Below are 26,370 nucleotides of genomic sequence, written 5' to 3' on the forward strand. Positions count from 1 at the left end.
GAAAATGGCAACAGTATTAATTTGTCTGATTGTTTTGTTTGTTTCCGGATGATGCTGTAATGAAAAATATGACATTTGCATACTTCCCTTATTAAAAAAAATTATCTATTGTTAGGCGCTTTCTGTCCTTCCTTTACATATTCTCTCAGTAAGTTTAATAATGACCTTCTCTAACTTCTAAATATAATTTTAAACTATTTAATAAACACGAAACTTAATAAACTATTTTTTAAGTTTCGTTTTTCAAGATTAATACTATAACTATTATTAAAATATGTTTTTCATTCATGTTCGCAATTATAATTTTATTTTATTTTAGTTTTATCTAGTCTGTGGTTCAACTCTGGGCTTATTCAAATACTGGCTTTATCAGCAACCTTGTAGGTTAACTTTGTTTTTATCTCTTTCATGGGAATAAAATCTTTTATCACCTTTCTTACCTTTGTTCAAATAAAAAATTGGAAAATTTTCCTGGCTTTATTTGTTTACTTTTATGTGTGGGTGTCTCGAAAATCATGTACGTAGATTTCTAACCTAGATAATGTTTTTAAAGGTTATTTTGATTCATTTGCGGCTTCAATCTGTTTCCCCATTTGATTCATTTAAAGTCGCTGACTCAAACTTAAAAGAAAAAATCAATATTTAATACAACATCAAAATCGAAGCTATTTTTAGCTTCTCCTTATGGTATTAAGATATTGATTTTTAATTTGAACGAATAAATTTGTTTTTAAAAAGTTCTAAATTTGTTATATTAATTATGACTTAAAAAACCTAAATTAACTCTTAATAAACGTTATAAATTATTATTTCATAAGTTTTGTTTCTATTATTTTATAAATAATTCCCATTATTATTTCTTTAAATATATTTTATCTGAATTTTAAAGATATGTTTCATTCAAGTTTATTTTTATTTTGTATATGTTATTTAATATTCCTTTATGAACCTTATGCGGTAAGTAATATTAGTCGGTTATTTAATTATATATTTTGTCATATGTATTTAATTATATAAAATATTTGTTATTTATTTATTTATTCGTTTATTTGAGATGATTTCCAGCATCTACACTGAAAAAAATTCACTTTTTGGTGACAGCTGAACAATAGCACTCATGAAAATTGAAAAAAACAAACAGAGAAGGTGATCAAGTTGTACGACATAATTCATATCTTCTCCCTGGCAAATTGTATATATTCTTTTAAACATTTTGTTACTAAAAACCCTTTGGTGTTTAATTGATAAAAGTTAGTGTGAACAAGCATCGATCTGGAGATCCCATTAATTATTCTTATTAAGCAATATTACTTAATCTATTATTATTTCATAAGTGTTTCAGTACTTTCTTTAAAATTTTATTTTTCTTCCTGTATATTATGTGTCAAGAATGGCGAACCAATGACACTTGTGCCATTTATGGCACGTGACACAATATTCTGAACACGCCATCGATCAAAAAGTTCACTATGAAGAATATTAACAATTAAATTAAAATTCACAAAAACAAAACAAAAAAATTAAACAATTGACAAAAAGAATTAGAAATTTAATGCCAAAAAAACAATAACTGTAAAAAACAAGCTAACAATAAATAATTAGTAAAAAAAAACTAATTTCTTACAACCTAATATAAGTAATTTGTCTTCTAATCTGATAACAGAAGTCACACTAATGTTACTTTAGGTCGAATTACGCGTATAACTGAGACATTGCAAAATGTTTTTTTTTTTCATAGTAAATAAAGAGTTTTGAGTTGATATGATTTAATATTATTTTCCCAATAATCAAGAAGTCAAAATTACTTGACGGCACGCCTAGGACCTCATTGAACAATTTTTTGAAAAAATGGCATGTTGGTGCATAAAGGTTCGCCACCCCTGTTGTATGTTTTACAGCATATTTAATGGTTTTATGTAGAAAATATTCCATATCTTTTTTTAAAGGTCAAGGGCTTTGATTTTTGAAATTTATCCTCAAACTATATTTATCAAACGACTTAGCTATTTATACTTTAGAATGTCTTTTATTTACTATCTATTTAAATATATTCTAATGTTTTATTTTTAGGTTACTTTATAGACTCTTTTCTTCAAATCGAGTAAGAATGTCTGTTGCCAACAAAATAATTTCTATCCTACATTTTAATGATGTTTATAATGTAGAAGAGCAACAGACTGAACCAGTAGCTGGTGCTACAAGGTTTTGTACAGCGATAAAAAGTTTTGAAAAAGAGGATCCCTTGGTTTTGTTTAGTGGAGATATACTTGCTCCATCTATCAGTAAGATTTTAATTTTTCATGTATTATTATACTGTTATATCATGTGCCAATTATGATTTTTATTTGCCTAATAGAGAATGGTTTAAAGTAATAAAGAATTGTTACATTACAAAAATTAATTTACGAGAACTCCAGTTATATGACCTCTTCGGTTTAAAGATATGTCGGAAAATCAAAATCATTGGATGCATATTTAGTATTCATATTCAAATCTAATTTTTAAACTTTTCTTTTATGGGTCTTGATTTTTCTCGTCCCCTATCTCAGACAGAGAACAAAGTTTCGACATAGGTATTATTTTATCAGCCAATTGTCTGTCCAGCCTATTAGCTTAGTTGGTTAGATCGTCATGTTAATAATGAAAATCCTATCCCCTATGGTGGGTCCTATTTCCTATGGGTCAGTATTAGGGTTCACCAGTTTTTGACATAGTTCTTTCTGGTGGTTCAATTTTGCAATAATTTGGTTACATCATTACTAATTGGTGTTAAATAATTATGTAAAAAAGTAGGTTTATGTAAGCTTTTCTTTCTAGTTGTTCAAAATACAAATGCATCTGATCTTCTCTGCTTTTCTGCTTTATGATTCACCCAAATTCTGATCTTTGTTCTATTTTAATCTAATTTCTGCTATAATAGTAAAAAATTTGGATATCATGGAAATGAAATCTAGTATTTTGCTACTGTGCGAAAATATCATATATTTTTCCTTAAGTCTCGCATAAAGGCATATTATTGTCCAGAATCATGCACTCAACTTTAAAATGCTCAAAAATGTTATATTTTGAAATTTTTTTAAATTTGAGATGAAATTGTGACAATTAAAGGGGTCACAAAAGGATTATTTAAAAGGGCAATTTGGAATCTGCATTTATAAATGACATATTAAAATATGGAGAGTTTTAAAACCATATGGAAATCTGCAACAAAAGCTGCGAAAATAGGGCAACCACCCAAACCATGTGGATTTATTCATTGTTGATTGAAATTGACATTAATTATTGTTTCTTAAAATTTTTTTTTTAAATAAGGATGTTTTGATTTTTGTTTATCATGTTGTTAAAGATGCTTGATGTTATCTGGAAAAATCTTTTTTCCAGACTTGCCGAAGTCCCGAAAAGTCCATAGTCCAGATAAGGGACTTAACACTGCATATATATTGTTCTGAACTTATATAACAATATATAGAATATGCATTTATAAAAAATTCCATAAGTAGTATTTCTTATCAAGTTTTTAAATTCAAAATAAAATGACCAAATTTGAAACTAAAGAATTGTTTCTCTGATTATTATTCTCTAGGTTTATAACAGTTCTGTTTTAAGATCCATAATTCAGCTTATTTAATTCATTTTCAGCAAATGCATATGGTAACAAATTCATGCATATTTCATTCTTCCTATTAAATATTTTTGAAATAACTAGTAGTCTTTTTTTTTTCTTTTTGGTTGCTATATTTATTTACAACAGCTAATAAACCTTTTTCATAAAATCGGGGCTCCATTAAAAGAGGCTTGGTCTTTTAGAATTTTATAGCTGAAATAGAAATTAGGAATTTATCAATTCTGTCTGTTGTCGTGCAAAAATAATTTGTTTTGATGTAATCGAATCATTATTTTTCTATTATTTATTTACATTTAATTTTCTGTCATTATCATTAAATGTAAAATGAATTATTAATCAAACATTCAATTATTTATTTTTATACCTTAGTGAGCACCTTTACTAAAGGGGAGCAGATGATACCTGTGTTAGAAGCTTGTGGTGTTCATTGTGCTTGTTATGGCAATCATGACTTTGGTATGTTTACATGTTAATTAAAAATTATTGGTGTTCAAATTTGTTTAAAATATGTTGAGAAATCATTGTAAGCAAAATTAAATTTGGTTCTATGCTCAAGTTTTGTTTTCAGTTTGTTTGCTTCTCAGCATTCTCCTTTGAGTTTTAATGTTGCATCTGTAAAATGTTCTATGCATATTAATTAAATAATATGCTAAAACTTTTTTGTTTTATTGGGATTAAAGTTTTAAACTATTTTTTTTTTCATTTAGTAAATAATATTTTCGTCAAACAAATCTAATATTTAATAAGACTTTTTTTTAATTATATTTCTTAGTTATGGTCATTTATTGTTTAATCTAATTTGTTTTTGCTACTTATAAAAAGTCCATCATGTGTTAAAATTTTAAAATTCTAAAAGCTCCAGTAATGACTATCAAGTATAGTTTGAAAAAATTATTAGCTTTTGTTCTATAAAAAATGTATTATTAAAGCGCTAAAACCATAAGATTTTTAAAATACTATCAACAAGTATAAGAATGTTTAGTAGAATAAATGTGTTTTGAAACTAATATTGAATCTCCAGCACAAATATTCAAGATATCACAAAATTTGTTTAATGTTTATGCAATAAAAGCTATTAAATTTTATTAGCATTGGTTAAGCTTTTTCATTGTATCTTAAAAGGTTGTTTTAATTTATTATTTTTGGAAAATATGTTTTAATAATTTTTGCGGAGTTCTGATGAGTTGATAAAGGTTAATATAAATTGAGTGACTGATATGGTAGCAATTAATTCGGTTTGATGATTTAAGTTGATTAACAGCAGTTTTATAACTCTCTCCTCTCGGAGAAAAACTCTTTAAAGGTTCATCAGCAGGTGATCCTTTTAACATGGATTGCAATAAATAAAGGAATTTATCTTGGTCGCCAGTATTTGCATCTTTGTCAATTTTTTCAAATTGGCACCAAAAACTAAGCCAATTTCTCAAATTTCCTTCAAAGACTGGAAGCTTAATCTTTGGATGCTGTAAATTTGTCAGAGCAGCAACTAAGTGGCTAGTAACGGACATATTGTGTTTCTCAGAAATATAAGAAAGTAATTTTTCCATTTTAGTATCAAAAAGTTCTAATTTTATCAATATTCCCTTCGGAATCATCTATTTCTTTATCAACTTCTTTAATTCTTTAAAAAACAAATGAGTGATAGCTATGATTTTTCAAGGCTACTGAAAAATGCCTAAATTCATTTTCCATTTGTGAATTAAGAAAATATTGTCGTTATATTATGCACCCATATATATATATATATATATATTTCCTTTTAATTGAATATTCATTGATAGTTTAAATCATCTTAAAATTTTTGCTACCACTTAAAATTTTCCAGGCCGTGGGAATCCTAAATTAGCCCTAAAATACATATCATTTGAATCGTAATGCATAAAAACTTTGTGAAATGTTAATTAAATATTTTACCATGATGTATAGCTAACATAGTTTTAAAACTTCATTTTACAAGAAGGCAAAGCAAAGCCAGACATAAGTATTCAGTCTACGAGTGAAACTAACTGAAAGAAACTATGAAAGCAATTCCGGAGGTTGGCCAGCACAGAAAGCAGGGATAGTCCACCCTTTTTTTCTTCTTTTATTTTTTTAAATAAACCCAATTCAAAATTTATGAATATTTAATGAATGGCAGTGATCAGATATGTATTTATTGCAGTTATAAAACCAAACCAAATGGTAAAGATAATGCAGTTTCAATTTATCTCTACCCAAACTGCAAATTTAACTTTTGTCCTAAGCAAATATAGCATTTGATTAGCCCTTGTGCTTGCTTATACATTTTTGTGTTTCATATTGTTTATGGTCTTCAAACTAGTGGTAATGTGCTTCCCTACATCATTTTCTCTTTCCCAATATCTACATATCTCCTCCCTTCATCATTTTCTCTTTCCCAATATCTACATATATCTTTCCCAATATCTACATATATCTTTCCCAATATCTACATATATCTTTCCCAATATCAATATCTCTTCCCCAGATCATTTTCTCTTCCCCATATCATTTTCTCTTTCCCAGATCATTTTCTCTTTCCAAATATCTTTATATCTCTTTCCTACATCATTTTCTCTTTCCCAATATCTATATCTCTTCCCCATATCATTTTCTCTTTCCAAATATCTATATATCTTTTTCCTACATAATTTTCTCTTTCCCGATATCTGTATCTCTTTCCCATATCATTTTCTCTTTCCAAATATCTATATATCTTTTTCCTACATAATTTTCTCTTTCCTGATATCTGTATCTCTTCCCCATATCATTTTCTCTTTCCAAATATCTATATATCTCTTCCCTACATCATTTTCTCTTTCTCAATATCTATATATTTCTTCCCTACGTCATTTTCTCTTTCTATTCCCCAATATGTTAATATTTCTTTCCCAATAACAATCTGAACAATTCTATTCATTTTGTTGGTGTAATTTAAAAAAGTAAATGTAGAATGTTCATTCACTTTTAAAGGAAACAAATATTTATCAGTTCAGCATAGTTTCCAACAAGTAATTCCTATTTCTAATAATAACGTCCGATTTCCTTTTAAACACTGAATTGCATTCGCTTAAAACATTTGTAGTTGCAGCCACTATTTGGATAAAATTCAATAACTTCCTGAAGAATCCAGAGTAATTTATACATGCTTTCACATTTTTTGCATTTTCAATTTTCCTTTAGATGTCATTTTGTAAAATCAAATTGGTGCTTTTGTCTCAGATTTTGGCGTTGACAATCTTATGGACTTTGCTCGCAGAACATCATTTCCATGGTTGATCAGTAATGTGGTAGACAATGGAACGAATTCTCCACTAGCTGATGGCAAAGTGACATGTGTTTTAGAAAGGAAAGGAATAAAGGTGGGTAATGAATTTTAATATAAATTAAAAATTCTGTGTTGGAATGAAAAATTTAAAATGCATTCTCAATTGTTTCAGAAACATAAATTATATTTGGAGTTATTGAACACGTTCAAAAAAGCTACTGCATTGGTTTTATTGAAATTTCATACATTTCTATGTAAAATTGACTAAAATTGGATGAAGGATTTTTTCATCTTTGATCACAACTGTTATATGACTGTTAAAAATTGCGTCAACTGTGTCAGAGATTTAAATTTTAATTTATTTTTAAATTCTTTATACAGGTACAAGCTAGAAAATTTTTTTTTTTGAATATTTATATTTTTTTAGCCCAAATAATACATTTTTATTGCAATGTTCTAATGGAAAATAAACTTAGTTTTCTATAATTTCAGTTTGGTATCATTGGCCTAGTTGAGGAAGAGTGGTTAGCTACTTTGGCAACAATAGATCCAGGTGATGTTACATATATAGATTTTGTAACTGAGGGTAAAAAACTTGCTAAACAATTGAGAGATAAGGTAAGGCACATAATATGCAGTAGTCTCCCCTTAATGTTATCACTGGTTTATTGTTATCAAAATCACTTAGTCTGATTTTTCTCTGTCATTTGTATATTAAAATTATTGCTTTATCTGACTATTACATCATTTAATATTATCAGTGTTTTTATTTATTTTTTGATAATTGTCTAAACTGCCAAAGATCTACATTTTAAGTTATTACATATTGGAAAAATTAGTTAACATAATGCTGCAGCACAGATGAACATAAAAGTAAAGGTTTTGGAAAAATCATCTTTTTAGAAAAAAAAATAAAATAAAAAAAAAACAATATGAAAACACAGGATACAAAGAAATAGAGCTGGTAAAAATGAACAAGTTCTGAAAGCTCTTATACTGTTGTAAGAAAATGTTCAAGAATATGATGAACGTGAACCAGTCAATGGAATGTTTATGCAACAGAAAGTTACAAATTTAAGCAGCTTAAAAAATCAAAAAGATTTCATTGTAACAAATGGTGGTTTTCAATGTTGGAGGAAATGCAGAAACATTGTATTAAAATTATTAAATTTATCTAATCTCATGTTTTGTTTATTATTATCTATATTAGTTAATATTATTAGAATCCCCCAAAGTGATTATATTAAGTGGAGTCAACTGTATTATAATTTGATGGGCATTTACAAGAAACTTTAATATCATTATACATGGTATAATTTTGATATAATGTATGAGCTTTAGTGGAATATCTGTGGTTAAAACTGAGGGTACTTCTTAGATTGTTAATTAAAAGAAATAATTAATGATTGCAAACTCTAGGAGGGGGTGAAGGGTTGCAAATTAGTAACTTTTTTTGTTACCAATAAATTTATGATTGTTTTATTATATTTGACTGTCTTTTGTTTAGTATAATATCTTTAGTTTTCATCTAAATTATTTACTTCTAATTTTTTTATTTTATCTCTTGCATTTAAAGAGCTTTTTAGTTTCTAAAGTTTTTGTTGATTTATGTAAAAATAAAACTAAATAAAAAAATGAAATAAATTGGTTCAATGTATTTTACATAATTTGTTAAACCCTAAATCATAATTTTTTTATTTTGTTTCAAAAATGTAGGCTTTTAAAGGATTGGAATTTAACTTAAATTTTTAAGATAGTTTGTCCCAATGCTTGATCCAAGAGTTCTCTTGTTTTCTGGGTTGAATTCAAAATGACTAGCTACAGAGTTGCCTTGTAATTTTGGAGTCATACCCTGATAATCTGTTACTTATGCCACTTGCCAATATCAGCAAGCATGCTTGGGAATCAAGTGAATTTTTAAGGCAGCGACTGCATTTCTTGTTTTTTTCAGTGGCACTCTCTATGGCCAAGAATAAGACTTCAGCCACACACACGTCACATCCTGTTTTACGAATCCAATCTTACTTCATTCATTCATCCACATATGATAAATTCTTACCTGAACCAGAGAACGATCTATCTCCAATTCAGTTTGATTTGTTATGGGAACTTGGAGGGCTTTGTGACCTCAACAGGTTTAATGAGCACCAGTCTCCATTTAATACACGTGGATTCTTTGGCTGGCGGGATTTAAGCTCATATTCGCACGAGCATGAGCCCAATATCCTATCAACCAAGCTATCCCTGCATTGATAGTCATAAACTAAGAATTGGGTCGGCTATTCAATGTTGTTTATATAATAAAATAGCATGAATAGAAAGCTTACAATTGTTATTTTTGCAGAGCTACCAAATACTATGCCTTTTGCGAAACATTTTATTGAGTGGTAGACAGACAATTACAAACTAAAACTTTCAGAATATAATAATTTTACAAACATTTTTAAAGCCTCATCAGCTAGAACAATTACAAACTAAAACTTTCAGAATATAATAATTTTACAAACATTTTTAAAGCCTCATCAGCTAGAACAAAGTAGCACTTCATATGAAGTTTAGAATCATTTACATGAAGTAGCATGGTAAATAACTTTAAATCAAAATAATTATACATTAAAAGAGAAACTGAACTGCCACTAGAGGAAATTTGCCGAAGCAGCTTAGTAGAAAGTTAGCAGTCCTATTTTAGTCTTTATGTTTATTACTACTATTAAAATATGTCAAACATTTATGAAATATCAAAATGCACATAAGATCATGTTAATTGTAATTCAGAACTAGGGATTCTGTTTAGCATTTTAAACATTACTTTTAGTTCATTGTCTGAATTTTTTCTTTCAATAGGCTGGTGTTGACTATGTTATCGCATTGACTCATATGAGAACTCCAAATGATTGTCGTCTTGCAGAGAATGTGGATGAAATTGATATTATCCTTGGTGGTCATGACCATGTTTATGAAATAAAAAAAGTGATTTTTTTATAGTAATCTTTAAAATTACAGAATGAAGTGAAATTTAATACTACTATCTAATTAAAAGTTAAAATTCTGTATATTTATATTATTTTAGCTTCATTTTGTTTTAAAAATTACATTTTGTGTCAGTAATATAAATACAGTTTGCATTTTTCACCTTAAACTAAGAGGGGTACAAAAAATTTGAATGAAGTAAAGAGTGTTTTTTAGAAAATTTTGTATACTGTCAAATTATAATCTAAATATAAAGAATCTTAACATTTTGCAGTTGTAAGGCTATAATTTTGGGGGTTTTCAAAATTTATAGATATTAGTTTGGAAAAAAAAAGGTGTAAAATTTTCTGCGTTAATTACATAGTTTATGCCAATTAATTTTCGGTTTATAGGCACAAAATCACACAAACTATTCAAGGAAAGTATTTGGCCCTGATGCCACAAGTTTTGCATCCCTAAATTGCTCTTGATAGGTCCTGTGTTTCAAAAGGAACAAAGATGTAATTAACCCTCTCTTTAAAGGAGAACTTCATATGCTGTGATGTATGAACCACACCAATTTCAACTTTTTAACAAATTAGTTGCAGCAAGATTATTCAAATATTGTGTTTATATATGCATGGTCAAGCATCCGCCACCTCGCCAAATGCAATAAAATCATAAATTTGACGAAAAAATTATTTTTAGCAAAAGTATTGACGAATGATTCTTTTCTACCGAAAAAAAAATATATATTCCCCTCAATTCTGAAAAAAAAAAAAAGATCAAAGGTAATTTTTCTGAACAAATCCTGGTGTTTTTTATACATGTACAGTAATTTCCATTAGATACATCGCATAACCAATTAGAATTATATTAAATGTAGATAATGTAAGTAATAAGAGAGACTATGTAAGCATGAGACAAACAAATTTACCAGAAAATGTTTTCGTGGGACAACATGTTGCCTATGGTTTATCCTTATATTATTGCTTTAATCTAAGAAGTTATCAAAAATTAACCACAACCTATTCCTATTTCTTTCCCTCAAAGATGACAAAAAAAACATATATATATGTAACATAAAAAGCTTTTATTAATCTTTTTATGTTAGTTTCTTTGCTATAAAACAACTCCTACTTTATTACTAATTAATTATTCTATTTGAAATACTTTCTCACACTTTTAAAAGCCACATCCTGTTCTTAAATCTATTTTTGGCTCAAGTATGCATTTAATTAAGGGCAGGACATTTTTCCCTTTGCTCTTGTGTGGGAAACGTTCGATCTATCTCATAAACCAATAGCAACTACTAAGATTTCCCTCTTTTTGTTTTGGGGAAGTTTTGTATGCTCGTAAGGATACTGGTAAGTCTGATGTTAATCTTACCCTTTGAGGTTCAATTCTTATTGTCCCTACATCATATTTATCTTTAGCAAAAATATCTGAAAAATCTTCTAAAATTTCCTGAAGTTGAGAATTTTTTTCATCATCATGAATTTGCATAATTCCGTCAACATGATTTTGACAATGTTGCGCACCATTATCACATTTAGTCTCAAGAACATTTGAAAACTCAAGATTATTTTCAGTTTTGCTATTTAAATCTTTATTTTTAAGTCTATTTTTTATTTTATTCTTCTTTAAATTCTCTTTGTTTACATTTTTATTTTTGTTTACTTTTATGTCCAAACTTTTATTTTCCATAATCATTTCATTTTGTTTATTTTTAATTGATTTAACATTGTTTCTTTCATTTCTACTTTCCTTATTTTTATTCTTAGCTTTATTTTCTTTATTGATATTTTTGTTGCAATCATTAACCTGGATTTCAGGAGAAATGTGTAAAGACAAGTTGCTTTTATAATCCGAAAAAACTATCAGCTTCTTCTGATTTTGCATTACAACTCGTTCAACACAATCTATCACTAATTTAAACCCATTACATTCCTTTAAACCCAGTATGGCATAAGGTAGATCAGTATTTAAAATATAAAATTCCACTGACCTAGCTATATCTCCAATTTTTAAATTTAAAGTACAAGTGTGGTTAAGTTGCAAAATACCTTTTGTTTGTTTTACATTAACAAAGTCTTTTCTTTCTTTTAGGACATTAAGTTTTTCAAAAAGCTTAGCCGGAATTATATTTAAAGTACTTCCTGTATCAATGTTTAACAGGATAGTTTTATTTGTCAAAATTGGGTTTTTGTCACTTATATTGTTTTCATTTTTATTTTGTAAATATCCAGTTACTATTAATTGACAATTTTGTTGTTGGTCACTTTCTTGTTTAGGCTGAGTTTGATTCTCAACCGTAAAAATATTAGGTTTGTTTATACAATTTTGGCCCCAATGATAAGCATTGGTTATACCAAGCTTATCACAGTATTTACATGGCTTAGGAGGCAACTCCTGGGAAGCCTGGGCGAAATGACTTGTTTGTTGTTCATTTATATGAAACTTTTCATTTCGAATTGTAGGTCTAAATTGGGATTGTTGGTTATAACTTTGACTAGGCCGGGAAAAATTTTGATTTTGTTGAGGATTATAATTTGGATTACCCGAGTTGTTAAAGAATGGCCGCCTTGGTACCCAGCCTTGATATTGTGGTCCATACCCATTAAATTTGGATTCTGGTAATTTTTGTTTAGTTTCAGTTTGGGGTAAGACCGTAGGTACATCATGAATTATTTTCGAAACAATTGTGAGCCATTCAATCGGGGTTTTGGGTTCTTTTAAAACCAAAAATGTCTTAATTTGGGGAGGCAAATCTATAGATAGACCCTCAATAATATGTTCATTACTTAAACCTATCTTTCTACCTAACTCTACCTTTTCAGTAAAATATGAGTTAAGGTCTTTAGCTTGGCCAGAAAATTTTAAATTTTGAAAATCGTTTAAGCCAAAGAGAGGTGAAAAATAATGTTCTTGAAAAATTTCAACTATTTCCTGATATGAATTACAATTAAGGCAGTTATTAATATACAATTTCAAAGCTGAACCTTTAATGAATTTTTGAAAATTTCTAACTTTCCATTCGTCATTACATTTAGCATCTAGAGTTTGTTTTTCGAAGTGTTTGAGCCAGGATGTGAATTGAACACCAATGTCAGGCTCAAAGACTAGTATGTCTGGTTTATCCTCTACATTTTGATGCATATTAAATTTGTAATTTTTGCCACTCAGTAAGGGCATTAGAATAACCAAAATAAATTTCAATAATTAAATATAACATTTAGAAGGAAAAAAATTTAAATTTATGAATAACACATATTTTGCTTTTTTAAACACCATAATTAAATAAAAATTTAAATTTTACTTCTACAATCAATATATTATACACTGTGATATATAATGCAATATAAAAAAAAGATTCCTTAAATAATAATTAAAACTATAATCATACTGAATTATAAGTGGAAAAAAAAATATGTGATAGCACTAAATTTTAATATCATTATTTAATTTAAACAAATAATATTATAAACCATTGAATAATAGCATCAATAAATGGAACTATTATCAAAATATAAATATTAATAGATAAATATACTATTACCGGAATAAATATTTGGAACAATAAACATAAAATTATATGTTCCTATTTCAATATAAGAGCGTAAATGATTCAAAAGTATTCACGTTTAAAAACTTAAACTTTTGAGAGTAAATATCAATCACATCTGTAATTAATCACCAATAAATCACTTCTAATATTTGATGAATCACGCGCACACGCGAGCGGAATCATAGCTACCACTTGAGATCACATTTTTGGTCATCTTCCGTTCAAGGAAACACAGAACACTCGAGAAAATCGCCAGAAAACGAAATCAATTCGATCATATGCTGAACCTTTATCAATCCTCAATGAGACCGACAAGCAGCAAGCAAGTAGGGCAACACAGCAAGCACTTGTTATAAATCCGGAAGAAGATAATTGTTGATGGTAACACACGGTAGGCGAAAACGAAACCAAAACAGCCAAGACATCAATTCTTTAACGGCGATTCCGGTACAACGGTGTAGAGGCAACGTCTGGATCCATGTAACATAAAAAGCTTTTATTAATCTTTTTATGTTAGTTTCTTTGCTATAAAACAACTCCTACTTTATTACTAATTAATTATTCTATTTGAAATACTTTCTCACACTTTTAAAAGCCACATCCTGTTCTTAAATCTATTTTTGGCTCAAGTATGCATTTAATTAAGGGCAGGACATTTTTCCCTTTGCTCTTGTGTGGGAAACGTTCGATCTATCTCATAAACCAATAGCAACTACTAAGATTTCCCTCTTTCCCTAAATTAAGACATTTTACGGATTTTACTTTGCAAGATTTTCCCTAACATATAACCAAGGAGCCCAACTTTTCGTGGGCACTTTCTCTCACTCTCATGACTGCTCTTGTCTAATAATCAATAAATAAATTTTGTACCCTCCTTCCCGACCTATGACCTGTTTTAATCCTTCCACTCGGCAACGACGTTATATATATATATATTTTTCCCTGTTGCTCCTTTACTCCTCCCCAACTGCAAAATGACTCTTGATTCAAATTTGCATTTTATAAAATAATTCAATTTATAATATAATTTGTCTTATGTTTTGAAGTTTTCTATGTTAAATAATTAATCATAATTTTTTTTTATTTTTAAGATTAGCCTTTGGCTAATAATTTTGAAATTTATCTAATACTTTTGATTTTTAGCTAATTTACTGGTTAGTAATTTGAAGTAGTTAGGGCGGGCCCTGTATATGCATTATAACATCATGTAACAAATTATATTTAATTGTTTTGTGAAATTTATCTTTATTCATAAAGAGATCATTTATTTAGTTAAATATATGCACATCTCTATCTATTTTAATGTATGTATTTTTAAAATTAGGTTAATGGAAAGTACATAATAAAAAGTGGAACTGATTTTAGGGAGTTTTCGAAACTTACATTAGATTTTAACTCAAAGCCAGTCCATGTTGAAATTGAAAAAGTGGAAATCACTTCCAAATTTCCAGAAGATGAAGGCTTAAAGGAACAGCTCTCTGTATATAATGGTATCTCTAATTTAATTTTTTTTAAATACAAAATGTTGCTTTTATTTCAAATGTTCTGCATACTTTTTTTGATTTTATCCACTTTCATTTAAAAAGCTTTGGTATTTTCATAGACCATAAGAGTAAAGGATCTGGTCATAAAAATTAAAAGCCATGTACTATATCAGGGTGGCCACCCACCTGGAAAACCTGGAATTATCAGGGAATTTTTTTATACTGGAAAAAACCTGGAAATATCAGGGAAATTTGGATAAAAACCTGGAAAAATCAGGGAATTTTAAAGAAAAGCTGGTAATTTTTCTTTGATTTTTTTAATTTCACTAATTTAAACAATTTGCTAATTTTCTTAATTTAAATTATTTCATCCATTATACCCACTTTTTTTTAACGGAAATGTATCGCCAAACAGTTGAAATATCATCAACTTAGCGATACTTTGCCTGCATCAAAATTTGCTCCATTATAGTTCTGTTAAACTAGAATGCCATATAAAATTCTCCCACGGTTGCTAAGCAAATGTGGAAACCTTTGACCGCTATGGGAATTTAGGAAAAATTCTGGTGGAAAAAGGGATTAGGATATTAGCTTCTGTTTTTAAATTCTGTCCTTGGGCTGAATCCATTTATGGCTCAAGTTTGTTCCAATGCTTTGGTGGTTATTTTTTTTTCTCTATTTTTGACAAAATGTTTTTGTATTTTTAACTTTATAAAATTCTTATAAATTTGTTGACAAATTGTTACAATTGTTGCATTATTGGCAATTTTTTCTATTTCATTTTAACCTCTTATAACATATTTTAATTTTTAAAAAAAGGCTCCTTTGTTGGTCAATATTTGATTTTTGATTCAAAATTTTGTACCAAAACATTAAGAAATAAATAAAAAATCTTGAAAATTGTCAAAATAAATTATTTTTTTCAAGATGATATGTTAAAAAAATAACATTTTGAATAAAATATTTTATAATATAGACACTTTTCTTGAACACATCCTATACTTTATAAGAAAAAAGAACAAAAATCTGGAAATTTTAAGATTTTTATCTGGAAAACCTGGAAATGTCAGGGAAATTTGAAATCTGATTTGAGTGGCCACCCTGTATATATATTCCTTTAATTCTTTACAGGCTATGTTATTTTTCTGCTTTCATTTATGTCTATTGTGAAAGCAAAGTTTTTTTTTATTAATAATTTCATACATTATAAATTGTTTTTGAATGAAAATTTATTTACAAATTTTCTCAAAGAATTCTATATGTTGAAATAAATGCATAACATAAACAACTCTATTTGCTGAAATAAATGCATAACATAACATTTGTAAAAATACTTATGAGAACTTATTTATTATTATGTTTTGGTATAGAATTGTTTAGTCATGCTCTTACTACTGTGAGATACCAACAAAAAAGATTTGCTTAGTAAAATAGAATTTTTTTTATTGTTTTGTAGACGTTGTTGCTGGAAAAATGGATGAAGTTTTAGGACAGTTTTCTGTTGATTTAGATGCACGTTTTTCTAGTATTAGAACCCAAGAAACCAACGCTGGTAAGAATTTATTTTCTTATATAAATTTAACCCTGTAATGCCTGGTTTGCCCGCAAGACTGCACTAGTGATAAACTTCGCCCATGATCCTCTCCGCGTTTTCTCTCGAACGTTTAATTTGAGTGGATGTAAAAAAGTGATGTTTGGGTTGTGTTTTTGTATTCTTTTATCGTAATGAAAATGTTAAAATAACAAACTGAGCTAGAGTGGTTTATTATAACCCTATATATTGTAAGAATTTTACTTAAATATCCTAAATATGCTTTATGCTTTCAAATTTATCTTTTTAATATTTGAGATTTATTGATTTATAGTGGTTATAAGATTGTACTTTTACATATTAAATGGATAGAAAAAATAGATTGAAAATTTAACGAATGAAAATTTATTATGAGGATTCGCACTTGAAAATAGTAAATAAAAATTTTGATTATATAACAAACATTAAATTTTTAGATGTTTTAGACCAGTGATTCTCAACCTTTTTTTCGTTGCGGCACACTTTTAACGATTTCGAAATTTGACGGCACACAATAAAAAAATTAGATTAAAAGTTGTTTAATTACCTATTTTACACTGTGTTAAATAGTTTGTGATAATAATTTTGAATGTGGAATAAAATAATATGCACTACAAAATCACATTTATTAAGGGATTAACTATTTCTTTTCGACCAATTTTTTATTAGTTAGTAACAGTTATTATTTTTTTGCTAGTTATAAATTGTTAGCTTGTTTTCTATAATTATTAACTGTTTTTTTTCATTTCTTGTTAACCAGTTTTTTGCTAATTATTAATTGTTAGCTTAATTTTTGTTAATTATCCTTTGTTAATTTGTTTTTTATATATTTGTTTTTTTAGTTATCCTTTGTTAGTTTTCTTACTAATTGCATAGCTTACTTAAATGATCAGCTCTTACAACATTTTTTAAAATTGTGTGTTAAACACTTCCATCTTATTTTAAGATTGTCAGAGACAATACAATCGCCGACGAAGATGCTATCACGCTGTTAAAGCGTGGGAAAATTATAAAAAGTATATATATATACACTTTTCTTTATTCTAAACTTTACTCATAATAAAAAAAAATCATTATAATTTTTATTGCATCATTTCTAATATTTGGCGGCACATTTTTAAGAATTTGGCGGCACACAAAAGTGCCGCGGCACAGTGGTTGAGAATCACTGTTTTAGACAAATGTTTTTTTCTCTTTTACACAACACATTAAAAAGATAATGGGTGTTTAGTTAATCTAAAGATTTCATTTCAATTTTAAAGTTTTATATTGGGATGCTGTGATTTTATATTAAACGTGTGAAACATTTTTAGGTAACTTGATCTGTGATGTAATGCTTTCTTCAACACATTCTGATCTAGCATTACTAAATTCTGGCACTTTAAGGGCTGATAGAATTATACCAAGAGGGAATTTTAAACTAAGGGATTTAGTAAATCTATTACCCATGATGGATCCATTGATTGTTTTAAATGCTCCTGGTGAGTTACATTTTCTTTATTATTAAGCACATTTTGATTGTTCTTTTTTTAAAAAATTACTCTTCATTCTGTTTGATTTGAAATAAATTACCTTTTTTACTTAATTTCTAACACTCTTTTAATAATTTATCTTTCATAATTTTTCATCAAAATTTTATGTAGTAGGACATTTTTTTAGGGGTTTGATGCTTGAAACATATGACTTTAAATTTGATGAAAACATTGAAACAATCATGTTTTAAACAATATGTTTTTGAAACATTTCACTATTTGAATCCATGGGTTATTATACTATAGAATTGAACATAGTTAAGCAAAAGAACAAATTCTCCTCTTCTACTTACATGTGCGTCACGGTTCATTCCAGAGCTTGGAAAGCTTATAACAAACAAAATATTACCAAAGCATCAATAAATTTTACTTTACCTGATAATGAAACATCGCAGGTTTTTATCCACAAATATTAATATCAGAACCACTGATTTGTGATTAATGGTGTTTGTTTCTTTGATATACTGCAACCGCAGTGAGTGCCACAATTACAGAAAAATTATGTGCTGTTTCTTTTTCTACAAGATGGAGGATTCCTCTATTATACGGTAGATGATATTATTAAACAATTATTCTCTATTATTCCTAAGTTACGAGCTTCCTCATAGTTGGATTGAATGCAGCTAGGACAATGACAATCTTCTCCTTCCATAACTATTTCACCCTGTGATATTTTTATGGGGTAGCATCGAAAAATATGTCATGTGATTTAATAGAATTACAGCAAAGGATCACTACTGCATTCGCTACCATTGATTGTGATATGGCAATGTGTGCCTAGAATTTGGCTGTAATACTTGATATCTGCCTCATTACCAAATGTTCACATATTGAACATTTGTGTGCATTTTTGTATCAGTGCAAATTTGATATCTTAGTAATATTTTGTCTGTTCTAAGCCTTCCAAGCCCCAAAGGAAATTGTGATACTCTATCTTTTTTTAATACACAAATTATCATACTATTTTATGATTAAAAAATTAAGAAAAAGATTTGTTTAATCTGTATATCTTGGTCATTAAAAATAACTTATGCATAATTTTGAAAAAGAAATGTTTCAATTAGACTGCACAACCTTCATGCTCTAGTAAATATATATTTTGCTCAAGAGTTTTATTTTTTAATATTTATTTATAAAAAGAGGCTTTCTGTAATGCAAATTGTAGAAATTAAATTTTGATATGTTTTTTTACTTTTAAGTAGTTAATTTGTAATATAACTTGTTCTCTCATATGAATTTTTGCAGGTGAGAATATTTATTTAGCTTTAGAAAATGGAGTTTCACAATATCCAAAATTAGAAGGTCGGTTTCCTCAAGTTTCAGGTGTTAGTTTTGCGTTTGACCCTAAGAAACCTCCAGGAAAAAGAATAGATCCTCTTTATATTAAAATAGGAGATGAATATTTAGATATGAATCAGGTATTTACTTTTTCTACAGTTAATTTTTTTATTGTATTAAAGTATTCGGTTTCTCTTTTAGAAAATTGAAAAAAAAGTTTTTTGTCTTTTATACTTCTGAAGCCTTTTTTAACGCTAATCCAACGTAAAATCGCGGTTCCTCTGTGAGTGCATATACTTATTATATATATTTAATATATGTTTATTTTTATTTTTCAGAAATACCGCCTAGCTACAAAATTATATATGCATCAAGGACGAGATGGATATGATATGCTGAAAGATTGTGAAGTTTTGGTAAGTTTTGTACATGTAGAAATATTATAAGTTGTATAGGCCTCTGGTTTTTTTATAGCATATTTTTAAATGAATAGTTACTGTTATTTTATTAATCTTATAGCTAAGTGATGAAGAGAGTCCTGAGCTACGCACAGCTGTCCAAAATCATTTTGAATCTATAAAAGTTGTCACCGGTGCAGTGCAGCATAAAACCCGGCATAGACAAAGTTTAGTTTGCTTATCAAGAAGGTAATGTATAAAATCACTAAATTGCTATTTCTGTTATTTACTTGAAAAAATGATAAAAAAGCAAAAAATTGTGGAAATATTTCTTTGTTTCATAATATGCATAATAAATGTTATTGTATTTATTACTTATTGCTTTAGACTCACAAACAAGATTTTTTTTTAGAAAGAATCTGTGAAAAAAATTTACTGAAAGTGTCATTCATTTTTAGTTAATTTTTTGTTATATCAAGTATTTATTGCTGCGCTTGTGCCAAGCATTGATTGTAAGTTTTTCCATAGATAATTTCAATATACCTTCTAATAAAGCTAAACCAAATGCAGTTGATGGTTTCAGTATTTTTCTGAGTGTGGAGTAATCAAATTAACGTCCATTGGATAAAAGATCTCCCCCCCCCCATGAAAGAAGATGAGCCTGTAGTGTATTTATCCCTACTGCAATACAATTCCAATTCACTAGAATATAGGACTTGTTAACTCAATACTATGTCGGGGTACCTTTTCATTGATGAAGGTTGACATTGTGGACAACACGCCTACCTTGACAGAAGCTTCGACTTCGATGGATGGTTCACATTGAACTTAATACAGCTCTCACAGTCAGCATTTAAAAGTATGGTGATCTCAATACAGCTCTCTCGGCTTCTGACAAAACAGCAATGAATCAACTAGTGGTATCCATTCATCTAATGCTATCACATATATAATTCCGGTGGGGGAGTACTATAGTGTATCTACCACTACAAAAATACAATTATAATTCACTAGTAGTATATAAAACACCGATACCTTATGTCGGGGTACCTTTTCATAGATGGCGGTTAACATGGTTGATAACTACTATATCCCCACAAGCCCAACAGTCCTTTCCATCAATACACAATGCTGAAACATTGATTGAGTAAACCGCTAGACTCTTCTACCTTCAAGAATGGAACATGGCCTTTTTTTCAATAGCAGTGTTGTAATCAATCATTATAATTTTATGTGAAGGCTTAAACTATCTTCTGCCAAGTATGGAGTTGTTAATTAATATTATTTACTCTGCTAACTTACAATTTATTATCAGTAAATTTGAATGTCATTTTTTTTCCAAACTGTTTTCTACATTTTTAGGCATAGTGTTGTCAAAATGTTTGAAGACAGTAGTCAGACTTCCAGCAGAGCACCTTTGAAGAGAGGATTAAGTTTAGATGCTGTTGCCAAACGAAATCTTTTTAAACTACAAGATAAATCGTCCAAAACGTCTATTGACAAAGTGGAGCATGAACAGTGTAGATTAGAACCTAAAGCTGATGGTAGAATTATAGTTTTAACTGATGTGGTAAATAATATTATTTATTAATAATGTGAGACAACTAGAATAAATACCTTCCAAAAGAATTAATTTCATAACATTGATAGTCATAATACTAGATTGTTGAGTTATAGAAAGAGCTTTTTGATTATATATATTTGTTTCTTTGAAAGTATTCAAATTTCACAGTTTAAAGCATTTGAATTGTCTCTTTTTAAATAGAGATTTGTAAATGTTTTAAAATGTAATACGATAGGATTGATATTTAATACGAATCTTTGAAAAATTACGGTTTGAAACCCTTCACCTGTTGAATCCAAACTCTATATTTTTACAAAAAAACCTTGAATAGACTTACTTCAATTTCTTTCAAGTTGAACATATTTCCGATTTAATTAATTTCTTAGAGGAAATAAAAAAGTATTAAACAATTAAAAAATTGCAAGTATTTGATAATTTCCCATTTCTTAAATTAAATATTTGTTGTTTAGAAAGGAATAATAAGTTGAAGGTTAAAGGAACAAATTCAAACAAAAATTTCTTAGAATAACAAACTGGCTCATGTAAACATGAGTAAATATTTCTTAATTATTCCCTTATATTAAATTTAAGCTAATTACTTTCACAAAACCATTTTGAACATATGTGTAAATATAAGTTCTCCAACCAAGTTCGTCTTCTTAAAGTTGTAAAGTAGTTACTACAATTCCGAAGTAGTTTATAGTCACTGTGGAGAAATTAAATATATATAAGACGCGCGCATGCGCAAAGAATTACGTAACGCTTCCACCCACGTCATCAGAAGATATGTACGAGCTAATTAATATGGTCGCTTTAATGCGGCGCTCTGTCTTTTACTATTGTTGTTGTTTATGTTAATAAAATATTGTTAATTACGATCTGCCTAATTAATTAAGAACCTCGATGGGCATCCTTTAGACAACAATAAGTAAGTTAATCAACATAGTGGCATCCCTGCTGGGACGTGTATCGAATTGATGCAAAGCGGATCGTAAAAAGAAAACATCAACTACGCAGTAAAGAAACTATAATTACGTAAGCATGGATGCTTCAAAACAATTAAGAGCGGCATCACGAACAAGTTTTACGAAAGCCTTAAATAAGTTAGAAGGATTAATACGAACTAAGACACCGGATATCATCGAAATAGAAATAAGTTTGGATACTTTAATGGAAAAATGTAAGCAGCTACGAGATACTCAAAACTCACACCATGTGGCGCCACATTCCCGGATCTTTTAATCCTGCCGATCTTGCTTCGCGAGGTTGTTCAGCTGAGCAGCTTATTGAACGTCGTTGGTGGGAGGGGCCTAACTGGTTGTATGAAAACGAACAAAATTGGCCAAAATCCTTTGAAGCCCCAGATGAGAATTTAGTCAACTCTGAACTGCGTAAATCTGTCATTGTAAATTTAAGTAAAAATGATAATGTTTATGATAATTGGTATTATAAATATTTTTCTTCATATAAGAAAATTGTAAATATGATAGCTTGGATTTTTAGATTTTATAATAATTGTAGAAATTTAGATAAGAACTGTTCTAAGTTTTTGAATGTAAATGAATTGGATAGAGCAGAGAAAAGTCTCATTCGTTTGATACAAAAGGACAGTTTTACAGGTATCAATGATAATAAGTTGAGACAATTAAGGCCATTTTTTGATAATGATGGTATTATTAGAGCTAAAACTAATTTAGTTTTTCGTGAAGATAAATCTAATTTCATTTATCCAGTTATATTACCTAGTGATCACCCAGTTGTCAAATTGTTAATTATTAATTGTCATATTGAACTTTTACATGCTGGTACTACTATGATAATGTCTCATTTAAGAGAAAAGTTTTGGATTTTGAAGAGTCGTAAAACTATACGAAATTGTATAAGACAGTGTGTAAAATGTTTAAGATTTAATACTACAAAGTGTAATGTCACGCCTGGAATTTTGCCTAAAGTTAGAGTTAATGATGCATCTGTTTTCGAAATTGTAGGTGTCGATTTAGCCGGACCACTATATCTTAAGGATGGGAAAAAGTCTTATATAGTACTTTATACGTGCGCTGTGTACCGGGCTATACATTTAGAGTTAGTAACTCTATTAACTACGGAAGCCTTTTTTCAGTCCTTAAGACGTTTTATTGCGCGCAGAGGAAGACCGTCGGTAATATATTCCGATAACGGAACAAATTTTGTTGGTGCACAAAAGATTCTTCATTTGATAGAATGGGACAAGTTAGCTTCAAAAGCTGCAGAGCATGAGATACGGTGGAGGTTTAACCCTCCTTCCGCCGCCTGGTGGGGTGGTTGGTGGGAGCGGTTAATACAAATGGTGAAGCGAATTTTACGTAAGATATTAGGACGCTCTTCCTTAAATTATGAGGAATTGATCACAATTTTGTGTGATTGTGAAAGAATAATTAATACGAGACCCCTCACCTACGTATCGGAAGACGTGGACACCGTTTCCCCTTTGACTCCAGAAATGTTTCTGCACGAAATACCTTCTTCAGGTGTTACAGACATCGATAAGGCAGATAAGGAATGTTTAAGTAAGAGAGCTAAACATCTCCAAAGAGTAAGAGAGTCTTTAAGAAATAGGTTTAGGACTGAATATTTAGGTCAGTTACGTCAACAAACTATAAGAGATTTCAAGGATAATCCTTTAGTGGTCGGTGAAATTGTTTTAGTTGAAGATGCTAATAAAAAAACGCGCTTTTTGGAATTTAGCTAGAGTATTGAAATTAATTCCAGGTCGTGATGGCAAAACAAGGCTTGCTCTCGTAAAGACAGAGAATTCTGAGTTTATGAGACCTGTCCAGAGACTTTATAGATTAGAAGTCAAAAGTTAAATGTTTTGTGAATTTTTATATGTATATGTTTTCTGTTCAAGTTACATGTATGTCATATTTGTGTGTCATTTTATAAGTTTAAGTGCATTTCATTTTATAAGTGTTTAGTAAGATTCAATTTTTGAGTGTGATTAAGATTAATTAAACTCAAAAGGTGGGAGTGTATGTGGAGAAATTAAATATATATAAGACGCGCGCATGCGCAAAGAATTACGTAACGCTTCCACCCACGTCATCAGAAGATATGTACGAGCTAATTAATATGGTCGCTTTAATGCGGCGCTCTGTCTTTTACTATTGTTGTTGTTTATGTTAATAAAATATTGTTAATTACGATCTGCCTAATTAATTAAGAACCTCGATGGGCATCCTTTAGACAACAATAAGTAAGTTAATCAACAGTCACTACATTAAGAAAAGTAGTTGTGGTTAACTACAAAAATAATGTAGTTTTTCCAAACACTGGCTTCAATTATTAAAGTTATGGCATCATGTTATATTAGAATTAATAATTTATTTTTGAAATATTTCTAGATTTTTCCAATATTGTCTGTACAATTAATAAATATAATTGAAAAAATTGATGTGCAATTTGCATTGCATGAAAATCAGAATACAATGCAAATAGAAAAGTAAAATGTAATATAAATTATAGGTTAGAGAACAACTTGAAAGGAAGAGGCAGGAATTTGTTGCCCTCACAGTTGATCCAGTTTTGGAAGAGGAAGAAGATGATGATTAAGGATTTGTCAGATTTATGCTAAAATTCTCCTTTATAACCATAGATTTATCATTTGCTTTGCTATTTTTGAGATCTATTATTATACAGTAGAGAACCGATTATCCGGAACGATCGGGACCATCGCTATTCCGGATAACTGATTTTTCCGGTTTTCTGAATCGCTACAAAAAGCCGTTTTTTTTATTGTTAAACCCAACTTAAAAAAATTATATTTGGAAATAATCTTAAAAAGAAGAAAAAACGAAGCAATACACTAATGATTATTTCCAAAATGATAGTAAGGTAAACATCTTTTCAAAAAGAAAGAAAAATCCTAAAATCTTATGAAGAAAAAAAAAAATTTTTTTTAAAAAATATGGCGGAAAATTTATCGAATTTCGTTCCGGTTTTTTGGTTTTCCGGTTTTCTGATTTCCGGATAACGGGTTCTGTACTGTAGTTATAATTTAAGCATTCTACAATTTTTAAAAAGAAAAAAAATATTGTATGTAGTATTAATATGTGCAAATATTATTAGTTGCTACCTTATTTATTATTGTCGATTACACTTTTAGTTCATATTTACAAAAAAGTTTTTTTTTTAATTAATTATCACTCTAGTTTATCTTGATTTTTCTGTTTACTACCAATCTCTTTAAAAGAAATATTGAAGTAGTTATGCTTAGCACTTAATTTTAAATGTTTTGCTAGTTTCATGTATGTCATTACTATTACGTAAAATATGTTATGATAATATTTTTAAGAGTATTGAAATGTTTAATATTGCTTTTAAGATAAAATTTAAAAAATTATTTTTTGTTTTTGAATTTTTTGAAGTATTTTAAATAAAAATAACTAGCAATCTTTATTGGTGTTAAACTTAGTTTTATTCAATTTTTTTTAAATGGAAATTTTTTAAGACATGTTTGAGTTTTTTTGAATGATAACATTCCCAAAAGTTTACGGGTTAAGGAACAACTACTTAAAGCTCTTATAATTTTCACTTGTCTATTGAAAATGTAAAAGATAATACTTAAAACTGTATTTTTATTTCAGGTAATGCATTAAATATTCAGATTTTAAAAGTTATAATTTTAATTTTTTCATTTAAGAATCAAAAGTTCTAAGCTCTCTTTATGTAGGCAAGTCACCATTTTTTTCAATAAAAATATGCAGGGCTTTTATTTTTGTTAAAAGTATGCATTACTTTCAATAATATTAAATGTTCTCATAAGACTGGTTAAGAGAAGAGAATGAGCTCTTAATTTTTGTAGTTTAATTCTTAAATAACAAATGTTTTCTAAGCACCACAAAATTTTATTTATTAAAAATAATGTACATTTTATACTTAAAAAAATATTTCTGAAAAAAATAACCTAATTTGGTGTACTAAAATTAACACTAATCCTTAGATAAAAAAAAAAAATTTAGCATTAATCTTAGAAATAAATTTATTATTTAAAGCTATTATGATCATTTTTAATTATTTCTTTTTCAGGATTTTATATTGAATTGTAATCTATACAGAGATGCAAAAATATATGATATTTTAAAATTTAAGTCTTTGACTT

At 28.5% G+C, this 26,370-nt stretch overlaps 1 protein-coding gene across 7 annotated transcripts; it reads left to right on the plus strand.

Annotated features, from left to right (window-relative positions):
• LOC107439989 (5'-nucleotidase) lies at positions 1 to 26,156 on the plus strand. 7 transcript variants are annotated; one of them, XR_011636955.2, is made up of 16 exons: positions 15 to 148; positions 320 to 380; positions 2,071 to 2,282; positions 3,995 to 4,081; positions 6,845 to 6,984; positions 7,383 to 7,508; positions 9,735 to 9,860; positions 14,732 to 14,897; positions 16,348 to 16,443; positions 17,775 to 17,942; positions 19,239 to 19,411; positions 19,610 to 19,687; positions 19,791 to 19,918; positions 21,032 to 21,239; positions 24,735 to 24,907; positions 25,260 to 26,156. XR_011636955.2 is itself a non-coding variant. In XM_071182061.2 (15 exons), the coding sequence occupies exons 5-15, from the start codon at positions 6,865 to 6,867 to the stop codon at positions 24,819 to 24,821; spliced, it is 1,476 nt and encodes a 491-aa protein (XP_071038162.1). In that variant the 5' UTR covers positions 1 to 148; positions 320 to 380; positions 2,071 to 2,282; positions 3,995 to 4,081; positions 6,806 to 6,864; the 3' UTR covers positions 24,822 to 26,156. The 7 variants fall into 7 exon arrangements, 4 of the variants coding, with proteins under 4 accessions (XP_071038162.1, XP_042896714.1, XP_042896715.1 ...); XM_071182061.2 differs by having other exon boundaries at positions 1 to 148; positions 6,806 to 6,984; positions 24,735 to 26,156; XM_043040780.3 differs by having other exon boundaries at positions 1 to 148; positions 24,735 to 26,156.
• The last annotated feature ends 214 nt before the right edge of the window (positions 26,157 to 26,370 follow it).

This window comes from Parasteatoda tepidariorum, chromosome 4, assembly GCF_982258835.1.
Source record: "Parasteatoda tepidariorum strain Cologne lab strain chromosome 4, Ptep-v5.0, whole genome shotgun sequence".
Taxonomy (NCBI): domain Eukaryota; kingdom Metazoa; phylum Arthropoda; class Arachnida; order Araneae; family Theridiidae; genus Parasteatoda; species Parasteatoda tepidariorum.